A 24,031-nucleotide genomic window follows, 5' to 3' on the forward strand; every position below is an offset into this window, starting at 1 on the left:
TTTTGAAGTTTTTTTGTTGAAGAATTGCTACTTAGGTCTGTAATCGAGTGACCAAAGAGATTGAAGGGTTCCCTGACTGGTTACCTACTACAGGATAGGCCCAACAAAGAAAATAACAGAACACCACTAGCCATCACCTTCAGCCCTCAACTAAAACCTCTCCAACGCATCATCAAGGATCTACAACCTATCCTGAAGGACGACCCATCACTCTTACAGATCTTGGGAGACAGGCCAGTCCTTGCTTACAGACAGCCCCCCAACCTGAAGCAAATACTCACCAGCAACCACACACCACACAACAGAACCACTAACCCAGAAACCTATCCTTGCAACAAAGCCCGTTGCCAACTGTGTCCACATATCTATTCAGGGGACACCATCATAGGGCCTAATCACATCAGCCACACTATCAGAGGCTCGTTCACCTGCACATCTACCAATGTGATATATGCCATCATGTGCCAGCAATGCCCCTCTGCCATGTACATTGGCCAAACTAGACAGTCTCTGCGTAAGAGAATAAATAGACACAAATCAGACGTCAAGAATTATAACATTCAAAAACCAGTCGGAGAACACTTCAATCTCTTTGGTCACTCGATTACAGACCTAAGAGTGGCAATTCTTTAACAAAAAAACTTCAAAAACAGACTCCAACGAGAGACTGCTGAATTGGAATTAATTTGCAAACTGGATACAATTAACTTAGGCTTGAATAAAGACTGGGAGTGGATGGATCATTACAGAAAGTAAAACTATTTCCCCATGTTTATTCTCCCCCTCTTCCCCCCCACTGTTCCTCAGACGTTCTTGTCAACTGCTGGAAATGGCCCACCTTGATTATTACTACAAAAGGTTTTTCCTGCCCCCGCTCTCCTGCTGGTAGTAGCTCACCTTAAGTGATCACTCTTGTTACAGTGTGTATGGTAACACCCATTGTTTCATGTTCTCTGTGTATATAAGTCTCCCCACTGTATTTTCCACTGAATGCATCTGATGAAGTGAGCTGTAGCTCACAAAAGCTTATGCTCAAATAAATTTGTTAGTCTCTAAAGTGCCACAGGTCCTCCTTTTCTTTTTGCGGATACAGACTAACACGGCTGCTACTCTGAAACTTGTTAATTAGTTTACATTTAGATAAAGTCCAGTAATTTACAGCTCTTGTCTGGATGAGGTGGGGGCTGAGACAGTGCTGCTCTTTGATATTAATGGAAACATTAATGAATTGCTAGGGGGGAGTACAAAACTATAGCACAAGCATACAGGAACAAAATCAGAAAGGCTAAGGCACAGAATGTGTTACACTTAGGAAGGGACATAAAAGGCCATAAGAAGAGGTTCTTTAAATACATAAGAAGCAAAAGAAAGACAAAGGAAAGTGTAGGTTCTCTACTTAGCAGGGAAGGAGAGGTAATAACTCATGACATCAGGAAAGTTGGGGTGTTTAATGCTTATTTTGCTTCAGTCTTCACTAAAAAAGATTATTGGTGACCAGATACTCAACACAATTAATGTTAACAACATGGAGGAAGGAACACAAGCCAAAATAGGGAACATAAGAATGGCCCTACTGGCTCAGACCAAAGGTCCATCTAGCCCAGTATCCTGTCTTCCGACAGTGGCCAGTGCCAGGTGCCCCAGAGGGAATGAACAGAACAGGTAATCATCAAGTGACCCATCCCCTGTCACTCATTCCCAGCTTCTGGCAAACAGAGGCTAGGGACACCATTCCTACCCACCCTGGCTAATAGTCATTGATGGACCTATCCTCCATTTTTTGAACCCTGTTATGGCCTTGGCCTTCACAACATCCTCTGGCACAGGTTGACTGTGAGTTGTGTGAAGAAATACTTCCTTTTATTTGTTTTAAACCTGCTGCTTATTAATTTCATTTGGTGACCCCTAGTTCTTGTGTTATGAGAAGTAGTAAACAACACTTCCTTATCTAGTTTCTCTACACCAGTCATGATTTTATAGACCTCATATCTCCCCTTAGCCATCTCTTTTCCAAGCTTAAAAGTCCCAGTCTTATTAATCTCTCCTCATATGGAAGTCATTCCATACCCCTAATAATTTTTGTTTCTCTTTTCTGAACCTTTTCCAATTCCAATTTTTTGAGATGGGGCTACCACATCTGCACACATTTTTCAAGATGTGGGCATACCATAGATTTATATAGAGGTAACATGATATTTTCTGTCCTATTATCTATCCCTTTCTTAATTATTCCCAGCATTCTGTTCACTTTTTTGACTGCCGCTGCACATTGAGTGGATGTTTTCAGAAAACTATCCACAAAGACTCCAAGATTTCTTTCTTGAGTGGTTACAGCTAATTTAGACCCTATCATTGTATATGTATAGTTGGGATTATGCTTTCCAATGTGCATTACTTTGCATTTATCAACATTAAATTTCATCTGCCATTTTGTTGCCCGGTTTTGAGGCAACAAAACCCAGTTTTGAGATATCCTTTTGTAGCTCTTCACAATCTTCCTGGGTCTTAACTATGTTAAGTAATTTTTTATCATCTGCAGATTTTGCCACCTCACTGTTTACCCCTTTTTCCAGATCATTTATGAATATGTTGAACAGGACTAGTCCTTGAACAGACCCCTGGGGGACACCACTATTTACTTCTCTCCATTCTGAAACTGACCATATATACCTACCCTTTGTTTCCTATCTTTTAACCAGTTACCAGTCCATGAGAGCACTTTCCCTCTTATCCCATGGCAGCTTATTTTGCATAAGAGCCTTTGGTGAGGGACCTTGTCAAAGGCTTTCTGAAAATCTAAGTATGCTATATCCACTGGATCCCCTTGATTCACATACAGAAGCTCCCCAACTTACACAATTGTTCCTTTCCAGAAAGCCTTGCGTAACTCGAATGTTGCGTAAGTCGGAAATGTATACCCGAATGTTACGCAAACATACACCCCTCCCTGAAAAAGAAAAAAACAACTCCTATTTGTAGCTTACGGATCTTTTCCTGTAAGTGAGAATTTGCGTAAATCGGGTCTTGCGTAACCCGGGGAGCGTCTGTACTTGTTGACCCTTTCAAAGAATTCTAGTAGATTGATGAGGCATGATTTCCCTTTACTAAAACCACGTTGAGTCTTCCCCAACAAATATGTTCATCTATATGTCTGACAATATTGTTCTTTATTATATTTTCAACCAGTTTGCCCAGTACTGAAGTCAGGCTTACAGGCCTGTAATTGTTGGGATCACCTCTAGAGCCCCTTTTAAGAATTGGCGTCACATTAACTATCCTGCAGTCATCTGGTACAGAAGCTGATTTAAATGATAGGTTACAGACTACAGGTAGTAGTTCTGCAATTTCACATTTGAGTTCCTTCAGAACTCTTGGGTGAATACCATCTGGTCCTGGTGACTTTTTTGCTGTTTAATTTATCAATTTGTTCCAAACCACCTCTACTGATACCTCAATCTGGGACAGTTCCTCAGATTTGTTACCTAAAAAGAATGGCTCAGGTTTGGGAATCTCCCTCACATCCTCAGCCGTGAAGACGGATGCAAATAATTCATTTAGTTTCTCTGCAATGGCCTTATCGTCCTCGATCATCCAGTGGCCTCACTGGTTGTTTAGCAGGCTTCCTGCTTCTGATGTGCTTAAAAAAAATTTGCTATTACTTTTTGAGTCTTTGGCTAACTGTTTCTCAAAGTCTGTTTTGGCCTTCCTAATTGTATTTTTACACTTCATTTGCCAGTGTTTATGCTCCTTTCTGTTTTCCTCACTAGGATTTATCTTCCACTTTTTAAAGAATGCCTTTTTACCTCTCACTGCTTCTTTTACTTTTTTGTTTAGCCACGGTGGCTCTTTTTGGTTCTCTTACTATGTTTTTTAATTTGGGGTATGCATTTAAGTTGAGCCTCTATTATAGTGTCTTTAAAAAGTTTCCACGCAGCTTGCAGAGATTTCACTTTTGTCACTGTACCCTTTAATTTCTGTTTAACTAATCTCATTTTTGTGTAGTTCCCCTTTCTGAAATTAAATGGTACAGTGTTGGGCTGCTATGGTGTTTTTCCTGCCACAGGGATATTAAATTTAATTTTATTATGGTCACTATTACCAAGTGGTCCAGCTATATTCACCTCTTGGACCAGATCCTGTGCTCCACTTAGGACTAAATCAAGAATTGCCTCTCCTCTGGTGGGTTCCAGGACCAGCTGTTCCAAGAAGCAGTCATTTAAGGTGTCAAGAAACTTTATCTCTGCATCCCGTCCTCAGGTGACAGGTACCCCGTCAATTGAACAGAAAATAACAGGTTAAAGAATATTTAGATAAGTTAGGAGTATACAAGTTATTGGGGCCTGATGAATTTCATTCCTGGGTTCCTAAGGAACTAGCTGAAGCACCCTTGGAACCATCAGCAATTACCTTTGAGAACTCATGGAGGCTGTGTGAGGTCCCAGAGGACTAGAGAAGGGCTAGCATAGTGCCTGTTTTTAAAAATGGAAACAAAAGAGGACCTGGGGAATTATAGACCAGTCAACCGAAATACCTGGAAAGATTATTAAACAATCAATTTGTAAGCACCTAGAGAGTAACAGAGAGACAAGGTGGATGAGGTAATATCTTTTATTGGACCAACTTCTGTTGATGAGAGACAAGCTTTTGAGCTACACAGAGCTTTTCCTCAGGTCTGGGAAAGGTACTAAGGGTATGTCTTCACTAGCAACGTTAAAGCGCTTCTGCAGCAGCGCTTTAATGTGGTTGTGTAGTTGTAGCACCGGTGCTGGGAGCTGAGGCGAGTAGCTAACAGCGCCGGGAGCACAGTTCCTAGTGTTGGTGCACTGTCTACACTGCCACTTTACAGCACTGAAACCTGCAGCGCCAGGGGTGTGTTTTTTCCACACCCCTGAGCGAGAAAGTTTCAGCGCTGTAAAGTGGCAGTGTAGACAAGGCCTAAGAGTGTCCCAGCTAAATACAAGATTGAACAGATAGTTTAGCATAAGTAATTAGCACGTGTTCTAATGAACCATTCAAGGTGAAGTGGCCCGTTAACACCCTTGTAGTCATAGGACAAATCGACTGGGGGTTAGTGGGTTACAGAATGCCATAAATCCAGTGTCTTTATTAAGACCATGATTTTTAGTATCTATCAGAGTTATGAATTAAGCTCCCAGGCTTGTTTTTTTGAAAGTGCTGTGCAGTTTCCTTTGAGGATGAGGTCTCGTAGGTCAGCAATAGAGTGATTGCTTTGTGAAAAGTGTTCACACATAGGTGATATGGTGTTTTTGTCTTTTATTATTTTCCTGTTTGAATTCATTCGAGAGTGTAGTGATTGTCTAGTTTCACCCGCATAATTGTTATTGGGACATTTAGTGCACTGGATGAGATAGGCCACATGTTGTGATAGGCATGTGTAGGATCCATGGGTCTGGAAGGATGTATTGTGGAGAGTGTTAATCATTATAGCAATGGAGATATGTCTGCAAGTTTTGCATCTGTTGTTGTGGCAGGGTGTGGTGCTACTTTGAGTTGGTGTGTCCTGGTCTCTGGGGAGCTTGTTTCTGATGATGAGCTTGGAGAGGTTGTGGGGCTGTTTGAAGGCCAGGAAAGATTTTTTTCAGTGTGGGGTCCCCATTGAGTATGACTTGCAGTTGTTTGATGATGCCTTGTATCAGTTTCAGTGTGGGGTGGTAAGTGACACCCAAGGATGTGTGGTCAGAGGGGGATTTATTTCTGTATTGATGCAGATTCCATGATGTGATCCACTTCTCTGGTGGAATATCCTTGTTTGGTGAAGGCAATTTTGAGTGTGTTAAGGTGTATATCAAGACCACTAACTACTTATTCTATAAACTATCTGTTCAATCTTGTATTTAGCTGTGATGTTTTGAGTATCTTTCCCAGACTTGAAGACAAGCTCTGTGTAGACCAAAAGCTTGTATCTCTCAGCAACAGAACCTGGTTCAATGAAAGATATTACCTCAGTCACCTTGTCTCTCTAATATTCTGGGACTAACATGGCTACAACAACACTCCACAGAGGATAATAGGCTTGTAAAGAATTGCCAGCATGGATATGTCACGAACAAAAACCAGCCTAATTTCCTTCTTTGACAGAGTTACTTGTTTACTGCTCTATCTTGATTTTACCAAGTATTTTGACACAATCCCATTTGATAGTCTCATAAGCAAGCTAGGGAAATGTGGTCTATATGAAATTACTATAAGGTGGGTTCGTAACTGGTTGAAAGACCATATTCAAATAGTTATCAATGGTTCACTGTCAAACTGTGCGGATGTATCTCGTGGGGTCCGATAGGGGTCAGTCCTGTGAGAGACACTATTCAATATTTTCATTACTGACTTGGATAATGAAGAGAAGAATATTCGTATAAAATTTCCAGATGAAACCAAGTTGGGAGGGGTTGCAAGCCCTTTGGAGGACAGGATTAGAATTCAAAAGGATCTTGACGGTTTGGAGAATTGATCTGAAATCAACAATATGAAATTCAGTAAAGACAAGTGCAACGTACTTACTTAGGAAGGAATGCAAAACTACAAAATGGGGAATAACTGGCTAAGTGGTAGTACTGTTGAAAAGGACCAGAGGGTTATAGAGGATCCCAAACTGAATATAAGTCAACAATGTGATGCAGCTGCTAACAAGGCTAATATCATTTTGGGGTGTATTAACAGGGGTATCTTATGTAAGACATGGGAGGTAATTGTCCTGCTCTACTCAGCACTTATAAGGCTTCAGCTAAAGTACTGTGTCCAATTCTGGGTTCCACAGTTTGGGAAAGATGTGAACAAATTGGAGAGAGTGCAAAGGAGAGCAACCAAAGTGATACAAGGTTTAGAAAACCTGACCTATGAGGAAAGGTTAAAAAAATAGGCATGTTTAGTCAAGAAAGGAAGACTAAATATGTGAAGGACTGTTGATAAAGAGGACTGTAATCAATTGTTCTCCATGTGCACTGAAGGTAGGACAAGAAGTAATCAACTTAATCTGCAGTAAGGGAGATATAGATGAGATATTAGGAAACATTTTCTACCTATATAAGTAGTTAAGTACTGGAATAGGCTTCCGAGTGAGGTTGTGGAATCCCCATCATGGGAAGTTTTTAAGGACAGGTTGGACAGATGTCTGTCAGGGATAGTCTAGGTTTACTTGGTCTTGCCTAAGTGCAGAAAGCTGGAGTTGACGACCTCTTGAAGTCCCTTCCAGTCCTACATTTCTATGAGTCTGTGATTGGCGGAATATCAGAGCAGTGTCCTCTGTGAAAGGATGCCGCAGCTTTAGCCAATGTAAGGCATAGGGGAGAAGTAGCTTCTGAAGCTTCTGCTACCAATGAGGATAGCAAGGAAAAGAACCAAGGTATTAAGGAAATGAAAGATTCCTTTCTTTCAGTCATCCTCCAGCTAGTGAGAAGTTTCTGAGCTGGCTTTCAATTACTTTCCTCTCCCATCTCTCCATCTAGTGGCAAAGAAACTGTAGATTTAATATTGGGAAAAGATTTCAAGTGGTGAAATTTGTTAGATTAGTGGTTCCTAGATGGTGGTATATGGAACGCTTTCCAGTGATTCAGAAAGGAGATAGTTGGTCACATACGCAAAGTTATATTTATTTTTCTATGCACTAAATAGTTTCCTAACATTAATTGTCTGTGTAAGCAACTGCTGTACTTCCCAAAGGGATTTTATTGGATTTCCAGTGGAAGGGGAGGTGGCCCACTTGATCATGAATCGGATGGGCGGCGTTCATGACATGAAGTCTACAATATGAAAAATTTGGGGAACTCTACATTAGACTGCTGAAATAATCTTCCAAAGGAAGTAGTGAAGTCTCTATTGCATGAATCTTTTAAAATTGGACTGAAAGAAACCCTGGAGAATATGGAGTGGGGAAAATCATTAGCACAAGAATGGACAAGTTAATTAAAGAGTTCTTTCCCATCACTAACTTCAATGAGTAACAACTATGAGAGGTATTTTCTAGATTTATTAAAGTATTCTTTTTGATACTCATAATTGATAAATGGGACTCATGTCTGTATAAGTCAGTCTTTTAAACTATTGTCTCTTATGCTTTGCTCCAACAGGGCATTTTTAACTTATGTGTTAACAAAATTATAAAACAAATAATATAATTCATTTAATTTACTGCTAAAATGTAATAGTTGTTTCTTTATTCATATCACAGAAAAGGTCTTGGAAAGATAACATACATAAATGGAAATCAAATCACTTGCTAATTATTGATTGTTCCTCTAGAATAAGCAGATATCCAGGGATTTGTTGGCCAAGAACACATTATATAGAAATGCAGAACTTGCGCTTGAGAGATACAGAAGCCAAGCAGTGCAGGTAGTGCAAGGCTTTCAAAGGATATTTATGAAGAGAGGAAACTTTAAATGCTTGCAAACATTATTTCTTTTTATTTTAATAAACAATTCTTACTGGTTTTGTTGTTGTGCAGATGACACTATTTCTTTTACTGTCCTCTTACAATAATATAATTGTACTGTCAAATATGTATGATTTAATAATATTTCTTCAGGCATCTAGTTTTATTTAACAGCCATCACTCAATGGTATGCTCTTAAGTATTCTCATACTAAAAGACTCTAAATCTTATGTCTTGAAAATCTAGTTTTTAAGATTGTTTCTTTCTTTTTTGCCGGTAGAATGAATACCTTGCAAAAGAATTAAATGAGAGAGAGAAAGATTTGGAATGGAACAGGACTGCGATAGCCAAATTTCAATCTAAATGTAAGCTGTAATTCTTTGTTAGTATAGGCCATGATTAAATTTATAAATAGCTGCTGATAGTCAGATCTTTATGTATAATTTTTAGAGGGCTAATATTCTCCTGCTTTATTTTGTTACACTTGGAAATCTAATTTTTCCTTTAATATTTCAAGGTACAGTTTACTTGGTGTTTTTCAGAATGCAGACTAACAGACGTATTGGAGCATAAGCTTTCGTGGGTAAATACCCACTTCATCAGATGCATGCATCTGACGAAGTGGGTATTCACCCATGAAAGCTTATGCTCCAATATGTCTGTTAATTTACCAAGGTCTCTTATTTCTTTAGAACTTCAATAAATACTTTAAACTTTCATATATCTTCTATAAAAGAGTTTCTATTGTGTGGTACATATTCCTGATTTTAAACTTAAAAGTTAACATCAGTGGCACTATATGGAACACATTTTATTTATTTTAATATATGGTTGGTATTTAAAAAAATAAATTGCTTAGATATAATCCAGCACAGCACTTAAGCACATGCCTAACTTTAAACCCATGAATGTCCCATCGAAGACAGTGGTACAACTCACTTGCTTAAAGTTAGGCATGTGCTTATGTGCTTTGCTGGATCAGATCATTAGAAAACAAGGGGTTGGGGAGTCAGAATGACGCATTTACTACTTGTGCACAGAAATCTGAAGTCTCTGAACTCTGTAGGTGAGTGTGTATTTCTTTGAATAAGATGAGCCATTTTTATTATATGTCAGACTAACAGAAACTGAGATGGACTTGTATTTTTCCAGAGTATTTTAAAATATTTTAGTAATTTTAGAAATATACATTATTGTATTGCAGTAAAAGAATTATCAGAAGAAAACAAGCAGCTTGAGCAAGGAATGAAAGAGATATTACAAGCTGTCAAGGAAATGCAGAAGGATCCTAGTGTGAAAGGAGGAGAAACAGCCTTAATGATCCCTAGTCTGGAGCGATTAGTAAATGTAAACCTTCTTTCATTTCAATTATTTGGCTTTGTAGAAGTTACTTATAGAGTTCTCTTTGTTTTGACTGCTCCAGTGTTGAACATTAGCTGTTATATGTTCAAAATACTTCCTAAAATCTTAAAAACACAAATCAAATGACAAATGAGAATAAAATTCATCTTGACTGAATAGTCAATCTTTAAAGCATTGCAGAATACTTTAAAAATGGATGTAGTATTTTACATAAAAGCAGCTTATAATGTATTAAATATATGACTTTAAAAGTAATCTACTTTGAGTTGTCATGGTAGAGATCAGATCACTGAAATATTAGCTTGAGACATGATGATGTTCATGCATGAAAGTGTTTGTACTGTTAGATTTAGTTTTCTTAATCACTTAGCGGCTAGATCTGCGCCCAGCTCACAGTCATGGCTACGTAAAGCAGAATGCTTCCCAGTGCTCCCGAGGTTTCCTGGTAGGATTGCAGTGACACGCTCATTTTGGGTTGTCGGAACTCCCCTCAGCACAGACAGCCAGCTCTACGAGCTGACATGAGGATGGGGTTGAGTTATGGCTTTGCCTACTTTTGTCTCTCACTTCCCCTTTATGATGATTGGATGGTATTAGTCCCTGTACTCCCTCTGTCACAGCAGCTGCAATTTTGAGCCCCACTTATGCACACTGGAAAGCTCCTGTTTATTGGGAAATATGGAAAAGTATTTGCTTTCTTTTGCTTGTTTCCTGTTTTTCTATTTACTAAATTAATTCTTATTGTGATAGGCAATCGAATCAAAGAATTCAGAGGGAATATTTGATGCCAGTTTGCATTTGAAAGCTCAAGTTGACCAGCTTACGGGGCGAAATGAAGAATTGAGGCAGGAGCTGAAAGGATCTCGAAAAGAGGCAACAAATTTCTCTAACCAGTTAGCAAATGCTAATGTAAAGGTATATATTCTAATTTGTTTTACAGTGCTAATATAGAATAATTTGCTGTCTCCATGACTAACATAGAACAAAATACACTTAATATTTTGTATTAAAATCCTTTTAAATACTAGATATTGCTGTCAGTTTTTTTAATGTAACTCACACATTTTATTTTACTTACACATTTTGAAAATATGTAAAACCTCATATATAATTGACAAGAGATACAATCATACATACTTGTTACTGTATTTATAGATTATAATCTATGTACTTGTTCTCACTGAGTTAAAATCCAAATAATCCAAATGTTATTCCATACTTACAAAAACCCTAATACCAAGGCCCCATCATAGAATTGGTCTACTAGGCGAGTTGTTGGGGAGAGCTGTGCTAAATCTGAGTTGCAAAAAGATTTTTGTTTCTTTTTTCTTAAAATGAGCAATAATCATCTTACACTTCTTACATATGTGAGAGATTCAAATAGCAAGGCTAATGGGGATTCAACAAATAAATTGATTTTAAAATATTTTCCCTTTTGGCCACTGAAATAATAGCTGGTGATTTTAGCTCAACTGTGAATGTTTCCAAATGTTTATATTATATGTCCCAAAGGCTATAACATATTAATATTAAACATATCTTCAAAGTGACATCTTTATAAAAAGGCAGACTCTCTATATGAACCCTTTAAGACAGCTGTGTGATCCAGTATGACTTCCTAGTATCTGTAGCATTACAGAACAGTATTTTCTGGGGCATTGTCGTTAGAGATTGTAGTCAAAGCTCTTTGAAGGGTTTAAAAAAGAAAGACTTGGTAAATTTAGAGTAAATGTGCTGGATAGCCATCTGAGCCTAGCAGTTTTGGACACTGAGGCTTAGCTCAGTCTCCATATGAATGTTTGTGTGTAAAAAGAAAGAAAATAACCTACAAATTATATGCTTGAGCAGCTAAAGTAAAATTGAGATGGATCTCCAGCTGTGTGAGCCTGCTCTGGATGCTTGATCATTTTTAGCCATTTGACTCAAAGTATTGTGTTTTAATCTTTTTGTGGAATTGTAATTTTAAAAATAGAAAACTTTACTTTAAAACATATAAAAAATAATTGGGAATGTTTATAACTCAAAACAGTGTAAGACTGGACATCCCTACATTTTGTATCCATATTTTTGGCTGAATAATAGAAGTTTCTTCTTACTGCTTCTATTCTCTTTATTTATTTTCTTTAGATTGCACAACTTAAAGATGAAGTTTGTTTGTTACGTCAATCGGAAGGCGCCAATATAGTATTCAGAGGAGTAAACCGTCCAGAAGGGATGACTCCTTCAAGTGCTAATATAGTTAATTCTCAGAACGAATATTTAATACATCTTTTACAGGTAACTGATTTAACCTGCATACTTGGGGTATTTGTAACATGTATTGACTCCTTCCAAATCTGTTGTTATATCATATGTGGAAACTGGGGAGGCTCCTAAAAACTGTAATGTGTATTGTTGTAATAGAATACAGTTGCCTGAACCTTCCTTGTATCACATCTCTGGGCTAGAGATTATTTAATTTCTAATCCCACCAAAGCAATCTGCAAGGAAGGGCCAATCCCTTTTTCCTCTCCTGTACCCAACAAGACAAAGAAGACTTCTTGCCTAGAATTGCATTGTTTCATATGCAGTGTAGTCATCAAATGCAATTTAAAGATCCCAAAAATCAGGAATATTTCAGTATGTCTGGAAGAACACTCAGTATGTATTGGCTCCTCCTGGACAGCTTGAGGTACTCAATTTTTTCATTTTTGGGCTCCTAAGCTTGATGTGCTTTGTGAGTTATGTTAAAGAGTTTATTAAACAACTATACATTCCCAGCATCACAAATAGACTTTATACAATACACTTGAGAGAAAAGCACGTATGGAAAGGAGTGGACTGTTTTTACATTTTTACATAAAGTCTAATGTTTGTAAAGCCAGAGGACAATCAACAAAAAATGTCTGTTCTATTGTTCTTCTCATCTAAATTCCCATGCCTGTTTTATATAGAGAATTTTAGTACAGAAGGTTAGGAGACCATATTCAAGCATAAAATAAATGGTGAGGGATGTAATCTTCCCAATTTGGCCAGTGGGAAGTTGGGCTTTTGTATGAATTTATAAAGAAAGCCGTTTCCTTTGCTTGCTATGGGTCAATTTCTTCATTACCAGAATGCCATAAATATAGTTTTACCAAGATTATATTAGAAGATTTTTTTCCCCCAGAAAGTTGCCAGAGTGAATCTAGCTGGAATAAATATATAAGTACTGAAAATATTTGTATGTTCTGTCATGAAAAAGTGTTTATAGCCTTTGTAGCTTTTGCATTTTTTTTAGAAACCTGTAATTATTATTTTTCTAGATTAGGCATTTATCAAGAAATACACAAAAGTTAATATGTAAGGGTTATGTTGTTTAAAAGAATTCTCTTGCTTTTTTTTTTTTTTTTAAACTGAATACTGGTCGGCAAAGTCATGCATCCTCATTGAATTCTCTACTTCTTCTGCCACACACTTCTTCTGTGCAAAGCTCCTTGTAGTCTTCTGTTTACTTATTTTATTTCTCATGTGAGTTAGTTGCTCATTTGTGTGGGGGGAATGGTCTGAATGTTGAGAAGAAGGGCATAAATATGCTTGAATTAAAACTGTTGTTTGCTGGGATGAAGGGAAAGATAAAGTGATAAATGGAGGGATGGGGACTTAAAAAACAAGCACACAAAACATAAATGGGAGGATGGGGACTTAAAATCAGGCACACTAAACATAACTAATAAGATGTGTGCCTATCATCACCCCGATCAGCTTGCTTGTATCAGAAAAGATTTGTTTATATTGTATAGTTATGAAATATGAATGCATTTGGCAGTGGGAGAAATGCTTAACATTTTCCAGGTGTGCAGTTTCATTAGTAGTCTGTATGGACAACTCCCAAAATGTCAAGTAATTCTCAACTCCTTTTGGTCTGTGATGTGTAAAATTAATTATTATTAATTTATTACTTACAAATATTTAAACATTACTTTTATTTAGACTGTTTTTGATATGTTGTTTTAGCATAAAGATGCAGGCTCTGTTTCTTCAATGCATTGATCTCATTGGCGCAAAGGTCTACGCGAGAGAGTACCATTGGATGACCATTGGATGACTTTGATGAATATTTTCAGATTTGAAGCATACATTGTTAATTATATCATTATTTTTTATTTTGAAAATGATCATTAGGAACTAGAAAATAAAGAACTATTACTTCAGAAATTAGAAGAAGCAGTAGAAGAATATAAGCGAAAATTTGCAGTAATTCGCCATCAACAAGGCTTGCTATATAAGGAATATCAAAGGTACAAATCCTTTGGGGTCTTCCTTTTGAAATGGTCAGGGTGATAAAACCTTAAACTTTCAAAGTGTTTTAAATATTTTAAATAAGAGAAAATATTAATAATTTCCTCACTGTGTTCAAGTTGTTATTTCTATTAGCATCATGGAGACTTGTGTGAAATAATCATTCTTCTTTTAGGTGGCCTCTGTATATTCCCCTTGGTGCTGCTGTGCTTCAAAAACCTTTTAGAAAAGCAGTGTCTGTTGCGCTCACATTTTGTTGCCTGCTTTGTGGCAAGAACTATCCTGTACAATTTTCACAGTGACAGAAATCATTTTTAGCACCAGGGAAATCTGCAAATTGCGACTCTGTCAAGCTTCCCTTGAATCTGCATCTGGAAACTCATTTGTACCTGAATGCATCCGATGAAGTGAGCTGTAGCTTACGAAAGCTTATGCTCAAATAAATTTGTTAGTCTCCAAGGTGCCACAAGTACTCCTTTTCTTTTTGCGAATACAGACTAACACGGCTGCTACTCTGAAACCTGTCATTTGTACCTGACATTTGTGGAAGCCTCACTTCCAGTCTTCTCTGCTTTCAGGCATAAGAGTAGGAAAAATTGGAGCTCAGAGGAAATCTTGTTCTGAGGGACCCAGTGTTATTACAAACGAGGAAGAGGAAACATTGCTCTGGATCCAGGGATCACAAGTGCAGACTGGAGATGTCAGTTCCAGGGGTGTCTCTGGACCTTCATGTAAAGCCAGTTCCTAAGCCAATTCCTCTCCTTTCCCACCAGAGGGTTAAGACAGAAATTGTTTAGATCGGAGAATGTACGCGAGTCAGGGCCGGCTCCAGGCACCAGCTTTCCAAGCAGGTGCTTGGGCGGCATTCAGAATGGGGCAGCAGTCAGTGTCCCACGGCGGCAATTTGGCGACAGCTCCGCCACTCTTCCAGCCGCAGTGGCTTTTGGGCAGCAACTCCACCACTCTTCCAGGCGTGGCGGCAATTCGGCGGAAGCTCTGCCGCTGCTTGGGGCGGCAAAATTGGTAGAGCCACCCCTGACGCGAGTCTCTTAATTTGGATTCCAAGTTCTGGGGGCTGCCCAGATTGATATTTCACTATTGAATTAGGCCTGGAGGCTCATTTGGGCAGCTTCTGAGACAAAAGAGCTTCCTTTGTTTTCTGTGGATTTATGTTTGTTGACTAACTTCACTAGCAGTTTCTGGATCCTGTTTTTGTGTCAGTCTGTGACGTTTGGGTTGCACCTCTATTCCTGCAAGTACAAGAGGCAGATAGTCTTATGCATGGAGCCTTGGTATTTGGCCACACCTCTTCTGCCTATGTACTAGAGTCTCTGCCTCCAGCCAGGCAAAAAAATAGTGATTGAGTGCTCCCACCTTCCCTGATGCATTCAAGTACAGCTGGTCAAAACTTGGAATTTCTGTTCCATTGAGCATTCTGAAATTTTGAAAGTGTTTTTTTCCATTTTGGAACAAAAACTGGAAATTTCTAAATTTTCATGGAAAGGAAATTATAAGTTTTTGTTTCAAGAAAAAAATTAACCATTTCATTTAGATTTTCCTGAAACAAAACAGAGCAGCTGGCTCCCCTGCTTGCAAGGCACTACCTGGACTTCCCCCACATCCGCCAGTAGGAATTGGAGGAAGCCTCAGGACTTTGTCATGGTTGGGAAGTCACCTGCCATGAAGCAGGCAGCCTAGAAGCCGTGAGAGCCCTGGTTCAAGCTGGGGCTCCACAGCTTCCAAAGTTTCCAGGCACTCTGCTGTGTAGCAGAGACCTGGGAAATCCTGAGAGCCCTGGTTTGAGCTAGTGCCCCCAGGACTGCCCTGCTTCATGAGCCTCCCAAATCTTTAAGGTTCCCAGGACCACGACAGGGACTTTGGAGCCACAGATACTAGAAGTCCGAGGTCTCTAGTCCTGGGGCAGTCTGCATGGTGGAGCCAAGGACCCTTGCCTTCTAGGGTCTGTGACTCTGAGGCAGCCCCACTATTACAAAGCTTCCAATTTGTATGGCAGAGCTTCCCTGGATATGTGAACCCAGGAAGGCGTAGTAACCTCAGCCTTTGGGCACTCTTTATGGCACAGCTGACGCAGATCCTGGAAGCCTGAGCTACCCAGGAGCTTGCCAGGAAACCTGACTGTGATTCAATGAAAGTTTGCTGAACACACGATATTTCCACAAAATGTTTTGCAGTCGATAAATTGGCATCTTCCAACTAAACTCTGTATCATTACAAAATTATTGACAAGATCATTCCATCTGTAAAAGCTTTTTTGAAGTAGCAGTGAGCAGAATCTTGCCACCCACTTAAGAGAGCAAAGATTCCAGGCCTCTGCATCTCAGATAGAACCACTGTCAAATTTCTTCTCTCCTTTTTCCTCCTTCTCCCCATCATGATGGAAGCGAAGCTGTAGATGTAGTCTGTCTGCGAGGAGACCCTCTTGGGAGCCAAAGAAGAGAAGCTCTCCCACAACTGCTCCCAGCCCACAGAACCTCACTGTGACCAGGGAAACATTTTAGAGTCTGGACTGCTTATAGGAGCCTCCTCATCTCCCCAAACCAGTTGAAACTTGTATGAGAGAACTTCCCCAAGGATAGACCAGTCTCTTCAGTTCTTGAGTACCAACAGACCACACTTTCCTCACTGATGTGGGGGCTTGGCCACACAGTGCAGACTGCAGGGCCCACTAAAGTGAGTTGCTGTGGCCACTAAAGTGTTGCTCGGTGACAGCCCTAAGTGAATCCTGCTAGCGTGAATAGATAGCTTTCAAATGGGATTGTGTTAATGTGAACTTGTTACCTTTTAGTTTGCTCTAGCAGGGTCTACATGGGATACTTACAGAGCGAAACTTTAGTGTGCGCTGCAGTTCACACTTCAGGGCCCTATAGACAAGCCTTGGAATCTTTTGGAGTCACTTCAAATATCTTTTCAAATCTGCTGATCTAATAAACTTCAGAAGGAAAAGACACCAGGATTCCCTTACCTGATCATAACAGGGTAACAGTCTGGTAAGAAGGCTGGCACCCTTTTTGCATCTCCTTTTTCACAACAGGAAGATCTGGGCTTTCTGCAAGAAGTATCTCATACTTCGTATGTTCACGTTTGATGGAATTTTTCTCTTAATAACATATTTTCAAATTTAGACTAGTATGCATTCTTCACCACAGACTACAAAACACAGTTATAACTTTTAATAGTGAAGTTAATTTTGAGTTTTCCAAACTCATTTAAAAAAACTTGAAAAATGTTTTAATGATAAAATATCATATTTCAGTTAATAAGATTGTAATGGCAACATGATTTACAAACAGTTTTGAAAAATCTTTACAATATTTCATATTTCTGAATGAAAATGTTGAACTATTTTTATTTAAATATATTTTTTTTTAGTGAAAAAGAAAATTGGCAAACAGAATCTGAAAAAATGAAAGAAGAAAGGAAGAAGCTAGAAGATCAAAAGCAACAGGATGCTATGAAAATAAAGGAATACAATGTAAGCAGGGATATTTTTGTTGTTTTTTCAATTGTTTAACTTTGCTTGAAAATGTGTTAGATTTTTCACAATTTTAGAGTTTTTAATGCAGGAGTAAAAAAATGTCCAAAGTTTACTTGGCACACGGGGAGAAAGAAATTAGAGTGTGGTATGACTTACAGCTACACTATCTTGAATTGTAATATTACTCACATGTTCATCTTATTTATGCACATTGTGTTTTATTAATTTAATGTATTTAAACTGTTGGCATGGATAGTATAATAATAGACCAAATTCAGCCCCTTAAGAGGCTGCAAGTTCTTGTTGCTTAATTAGTGATGTCATACTTGCTTATATCATGGCTGAATTTGACCCAGTGTATTATGTTAGGAGCAAGTGCTTAATTTGTAGTGAAAGAGGTGCCGGGGCTCAAGCAATTTTTGACTTTCATAACTGACGCGGTAAGCCCAGAGGTGCCAGGGCTATGAACTGCCAAGCCTAGCAGGGCTTAGCCTTGGCAATTCCTGGCACAAATTAAGCACTATATCAGACTATGAAATTCAGAAGACTGCTTGTCTCCCACTGTATCACTTGCAGTCATTTTTGTAGATCCTTGACTGATTTTTTTAAGTTTTTTTGAAGCAACTATGACCTAAATGTATATCCAAAAGCTAGAACATTCATTCTCTGAACATTTTCACTTGCGTCATAAAAAAAACCCCAAAAGACAAAATCCTCTGTCCTTTGTAGCACAAGCAAAAGCCTGAATTTTAGGTCTCTTTCTTGTGGGTAATAGGGAAAAGGTAAAAATTCTTTAAAAGAAGTAACTAAATTTACAGCGTAACTAAATTATTAAATATCCCACTCTGAGTCTCTAGAATTTCTGGCGTACACAGCAGTGAAATTAGGATATTTTGAATTTTTCTCTTGGAAAATCTTTAAATACATATTTAAGCACCTGATACATTTATAGTGCTATCCAAAAATTACTTGTTTCTTTTGAAGAATCTGTTTTTCCAGCTATCTTTCATTTCCAGAGTCACTAGCACATAAATCTGTTCGAAGAGGAGGTACCGTATATACTAGTTCATAAGCCGAATACTTTTGGTAAAAAGTGACGCATCAAAGAGCAGGGCTCGGCTTATAAAAGGGGCTACGCCAAAATTTGATGATTTTAAACTCTATGAAATCATTGAATTGAATATCTAATACATTGTCGTTTTGTTTACCTGGAGCGTCTGCAAGCATGGAGCCCCCTCAGTTCTCTGCGGCCGCGGTTCGCTGTTCCTGCAGCTTCCATTGGCTGGGAACGGCGAACCACGGCCACAGGGAGCTGAGGGGCTCCATGCCTGTGAACGTTCCAGGTAAACAAAACGTCCCAACCCGCCAGCGGCTTACCCTGAAGGGGCCAGGAGCCAAAGTTTGCCAACCCCTGAAATATAGGGTCATACAGTTTTTACTATTTTTACCTATCCATCTTGGGGTGTCAGCTTATAAACAAATGGGCTAATGAACAAGTATATACGGTATGTTAATGTATTTTAAAATATTCGTGTTTATACATATGAAGTTTTGACTACAGGTGGTCAGAAGTTTTCCAACAAAATGTTCTCCTTCGAGTGATGGTTCCTATTGTATTCTATTGTGGATTATGCATTCACCTGGAGCCCGTGAATTTGAAAGTGGTATCCATTGGTCCGCATGTGCACCCTGTCTCACCTCATGCCTTCAACTAAGGGGATATAAGGAGGGGTGGACTGACCACCTCTCCAGTTCCTTCTCACCGCTGCATCATATGGGTCGGAACCTCTCTGTGTCCTAGCTTCAGCTTGATCCCCTAAGATAAGATTTAACTTTATAAATAGTTTTTAGCATCTTGTACAGTTAATAGTTGAAGTGTTTTCTCAGTTTTTAGGACTAGATTAAACTTTGGGGGAACACTTCCCCCTCCCCCACAGTACCCTGTGCGGGTACTGGACTATGCCTAGGACTCTGGGCCTCAGACTCTACGCTTCGTGCCCGCAATCCTTCTTGGTCAAAGACAACCACCAGCTCTGCCTATACTGCCTCTAGGAAGCTTACACTGCAGTGAGGTGCAGTATCTGCCGCTCGTTCCCCAGCCATACCTGAAAAGGACAAAAACTGTGCCTTCGAAAACACCTCATGGAAAAGGTTAGGAGTCCTCAATCAGGGCCACGCCGGGGAATTCCTCCCGCCCCCACATATCGGCCTGACTCAGCAAGGAGTGAGCTTCCTTCTGCTAATTCTGACACTGGTGGCAGAAAATTACCTCTATAGGCTCCCTGGCAGGATCTTCTCGGGAACCCAGGAAGCACTCTCCTAAGCATGAGGCTAAGTCTTCCTCGGATTCAGCTCTGAGCAAGCCCAGTACCTCAGCCCAATTGCATTTAGTATGTCCGCAGCCCAGAGGCTTGGCAAGAAATCCCATAAAAATTGGGCTCCATTGGTACGAGAACGTGATCTGTCTTTACCATCATCCTTGGCACCTCCCAAATGTCATGATCCATTGGCATCGACGAGGACCATTCACCGCCTAACCATGGCACCATCTTCTACGGCACTGTCTGTGACGGGTTGGATCACAGAAACCCCTTTGGGAATGCCACCTGATGTGCCTAGACTACCTCTGAGCGCGTTTTCCCTGCCACCTTGGGACTTCAGTACCTTGCCTTGTTTGAGCCAGACACGCTCACCTGCTGCAAACACAGATCCAAGTCTGAATCGCGTCCCCCACGAGTTGCAAGCTTAACTGAAAACAGCTTAAGAAGTGCTCCTGTCTCAAGCACTCCGATACCCAGCTCCCAATGGAGTCCAAACCCCAAATAAGTCAATTTTACACTGTATAAAGCTTATACAGGGTAAACTCATACATTGTTCGCCCTCTATAACACTGATAGACAGATATGCACAGCTGTTCTCCCCCCCCCCCGCCCCCCCGGTATTAATACTTATTCTGGGTTAATTAATAAGTAAAGAGTGATTTTATTATTTACAAAAAGTAGGATTTAAGTGGTTCCAAGTAATAACAGACAGAACTTTGGCCTGGTGTACACCGGGGAGCGACGGGCCTGTCCGCCCTCCACGGCCAAATTGACAGCGCCCATGGAAGTTGCCAGGACCCACGTTATTGGTCTAGTTGATTTGGGCTCTGGGCAGACCCTTGTCCGCCAGGCTCTCCTCCCGGACGTCGAGCGGACCATTGGGGAGGTACGGATTTAGTGCATACATGGAGATGTGAAACCATACCCCACAGTTCAGGTCCCTATCACGGTGAATGGAGCAACTCAGTTAATGAATGTGCCAGTGGCGTCATCCCTTGCCTACCCAGTTATTCTGGGCCGCAACTGGCCAGACTTCATTGAGGTGCTCCGATCCCTACCCACAGAAGAGGCATTCAAGGGAGCTCCACCTGAGATGGAGACAGGCCCCGACGCGAGGTCCGACCCCGGAGTTGTCCTAGTTCCCACACCCAGGCAGGACGGCCTCGAAACGGCTGGCCCCCCTCCTGACCTTGTGGACTTTAGCCGAGATCAAAGGGAGGACCCTACGCTCCGATTTGCCTATGAGCAGTTGGCCTGGGTGGATGGTGAGGTCGTGGATGCCCAGCACGACACTCAATGGCCTAGGTTTGAACTCAATCACGAGTGGCTCTACCACATTGATCAAGACCCCCAGACCCAAGAGGTCCGGACCCAACTTGTGGTTCCCCGCATTCATCGTCGGGCTGTCCTGAAGCTTGCACGTGACATCCCGGCTGCAGGCCATTTAAGGCAGGAAAAAACTGCGGCTAGGGTCCTGGCCAGGTTCTTCTGGCCCAGTGTCCACCGTGAGATGAAGGATTACTGTGTGTCGTGCCCGGACTGCCAACACGTAGCGCTGGCGGGGGTTCGGAAGGCCCCCCTCGTCCCTTTACCAGTCGTAGGTTTACCATTTGAGCGGGTAGCGATGGACCTGGTGGGGCCTTTTCCAAAAAGTAAGGCGGGCCATCAATACATCCTTGTCCTGATGGACTATGCCACCCGCTTCCCCGAGGCTGTCCGCTTAAGAAGTATCACTGCCCACACCATCGCTGCAGATCTCGTGAAGATCTTTGCCAGGGTGGGCCTCCCACAGGAGATACTCACTGACCAAGGGACCAACTTCACCTCTAAGCTGTTCCGTCAGGTATGTGCCCTGTTAGGGATTAAGAAACTGCAGACCTCGGTCTACCATACCCAGACTGACGGGTTGGTCGAACGTTTTAACCGGACCCTGAAGGGAATGTTGTGATGCTTTACCATCCGGGACCTCTGCCAGTGGGACCAACTGCTCCCTCCTTTACTACTGGCAATTCGAGAAGTCCCACAGGCGTCCACGAAGTTCTCCCCATTTGAGCTCCTCTGTGGGCGGCGACCCTGCAGGGTGTTGGACCTCTTGAGAGAGACTTGGGAACACACCCCGTCTGCAAGGCAGAGTCTCTTACAGTACATCTTATGGCTGCAGGGGTGGCTGGCATGGGCGGGCGGGCGAGCTCGCGAAGGAGAACTTAAACACAGCCCAAAGAGCCCAGGAGCAGCACTGTAATTGGGGCGCCAAGGCCCGATCATTTGCACCAGGGGACTGAGTACTCCTCCTGCTCCCTTCGGAGAAATCAAAACTTTTTGCCCGCTGGCAGGGCCCATATGAGGTCCTCCGCCAGGTGGGACCTATCACCTATGAAATCCAGCAACCTGGTCACCGTAAGGAAAAACAGATATATCATGTAAATCTCTTAAAACCCTGGAGGGAATGGGAAGTACTGCTAATTGCCCCATACCCTCCCGAACCGGACCTAGGGCCACAACCTCCAGAGGAGTCAGATAATGGTGAGCCCCCGCTAGCAGAAATGCTCACATTTGAGCAGCAAGAACAGGCCCTCTGCTTAGTGAGGGCGTTCCCCAAGACATTCACCACTAAACCCAGGCGGACTACGCTCGCCTACCATGTGATCCAGAATGAACCCGAGGTGGTGTTCCGAAAGGCAACCCAGCCATTGCCCAGGCAAATGCGGGAGGCCATAGAGGAGGAAGTCCAGGCGATGTTGGAGCTGGGTGTTACTGAGCACTCCCAGAGCAAATGGTGGAGCCCCGTCATCCTCGTACCAAAGCCGGATGGGAGCCAGCAGTTTTGCATTGACTTCTGAAGGGTAAACGCCATTTCAAAGTTTGACGCCTATCCGATGCCCCGCGTCGATGAGCTCCTCGACCGGCTCGGAGAGGCCTGTTATATCACCACGCTAGATCTCACAAAGGGGTACTGGCAGATACCCTTGGATCCCAGGTCCAAGGAGAAGAAAGTGTTTGCCACCCCTTCAGGTCTGTACCATTTCACCTGGATGCCTTTTGGCCTCTATGGGGCCCCAGCAACCTTCCAGCGCTTGATGGATCGGATTTTGCAACCACACACCAAGTACGCCGCGGCCTACTTGGACAACGTGGTCATCTATGGCAGCAACTGGGAAGAACATCTCAACCAAGTAACGGCTGTCCTCAGGGACCTCCGTGCAGCCAGGCTTAAGGCCAATCCAAAAAAATGCTGAATCGGGTGGGAGGAAACCACTTACCTGGGGTACACCTTGGGCCGGGGACAAGTAAGTCCCGTCATCGGGAAAGTCCAAGCACTCCAGGAATATTGGGTGCCGACCACGAAGAGACGGGTGCATCAATTCTTGGGCTTAGCTGATTATTACCGGCGGTTTGTACCCCCACTTCGCAAGCATTACTGCCCCTCTGACGGAGCTTCTGACCAAAGACAGCCCCCGCCAAGTGTGTTGGTCTTACGAATGTGAGAAGTATCAAATTATCGAACTATCAAAGAACGGCTGTGTAAGCGAGCGAGTACTCTTCAGCCCTGACTTTTGTCGTGACTTCATCATTCAGACCGATGCCTCAGGGGTAGGGCTTGGGGCAGTCCTCTCACAGGAGGTGGATGGGGAGGAACACCCTATTGTTTACCTCAGTCGGAAGCTGTTCCCCAGAGAACGGAACTACTCTGTTGTGGAGAGAGAGGCCCTAGCAGTTAAGTGGATGGTCGATGCCCTCCGCTACTACCTCCTCCGGGCTCCCTTTATACTGGTTACAGACTGTGCACCCCTGAAGTGGCTGAATAAAATGAAGGACACAAATGCCAGGCTTATGCAGTGGTATCTAGCTGTGCAGCCCTATGCCTTCATGATTCACCATCGGGCGGGAAGGGACAACCCCAATGTGGACTTTCTATCCCACCTCGGGAAGGGTGAGGACGCCGGCTTCGATGGTCGGGAGCTGGATTTGAGCGGTGGAGTATGTAGGGAGTCAGGGTGGCTTTCCTCTGAACTAGAGGGTAAAGAGCGACCCTGAGTGGGCGGGGCAAGACCAAGCTTACTCCAACCCCCAGAAGGGGAGGGGTGGAACAGGAAGTACAAAGGCCCTTAGCCCAGTCAGGGCAGCACCAGGGAGGGAGACAGAGACAGACTGCTGGCTGTTCCCTTCAGACCTTGCTGCCGAGCCAGGGGAGGCCCTGGACCA

The 24,031-nt window shown here is 41.8% G+C and overlaps 1 protein-coding gene across 1 annotated transcript in view; it reads left to right on the plus strand.

Annotated features, from left to right (window-relative positions):
• The window catches only part of CEP290 (centrosomal protein 290), a 106,480-nt gene that overhangs the window by 32,016 nt on the left and 50,433 nt on the right, over positions 1–24,031 (plus strand). The window contains exons 18-23 of the mRNA XM_077832587.1: positions 8,670–8,754; positions 9,594–9,736; positions 10,502–10,666; positions 11,879–12,028; positions 13,895–14,010; positions 17,402–17,504. Coding sequence (XP_077688713.1) covers positions 8,670–8,754; positions 9,594–9,736; positions 10,502–10,666; positions 11,879–12,028; positions 13,895–14,010; positions 17,402–17,504 — 762 coding nt within the window. The remainder of the gene's footprint in view (positions 1–8,669; positions 8,755–9,593; positions 9,737–10,501; positions 10,667–11,878; positions 12,029–13,894; positions 14,011–17,401; positions 17,505–24,031) is intronic.

Source organism: Eretmochelys imbricata, chromosome 1 (genome assembly GCF_965152235.1).
Source record: "Eretmochelys imbricata isolate rEreImb1 chromosome 1, rEreImb1.hap1, whole genome shotgun sequence".
Classification (NCBI taxonomy): domain Eukaryota; kingdom Metazoa; phylum Chordata; order Testudines; family Cheloniidae; genus Eretmochelys; species Eretmochelys imbricata.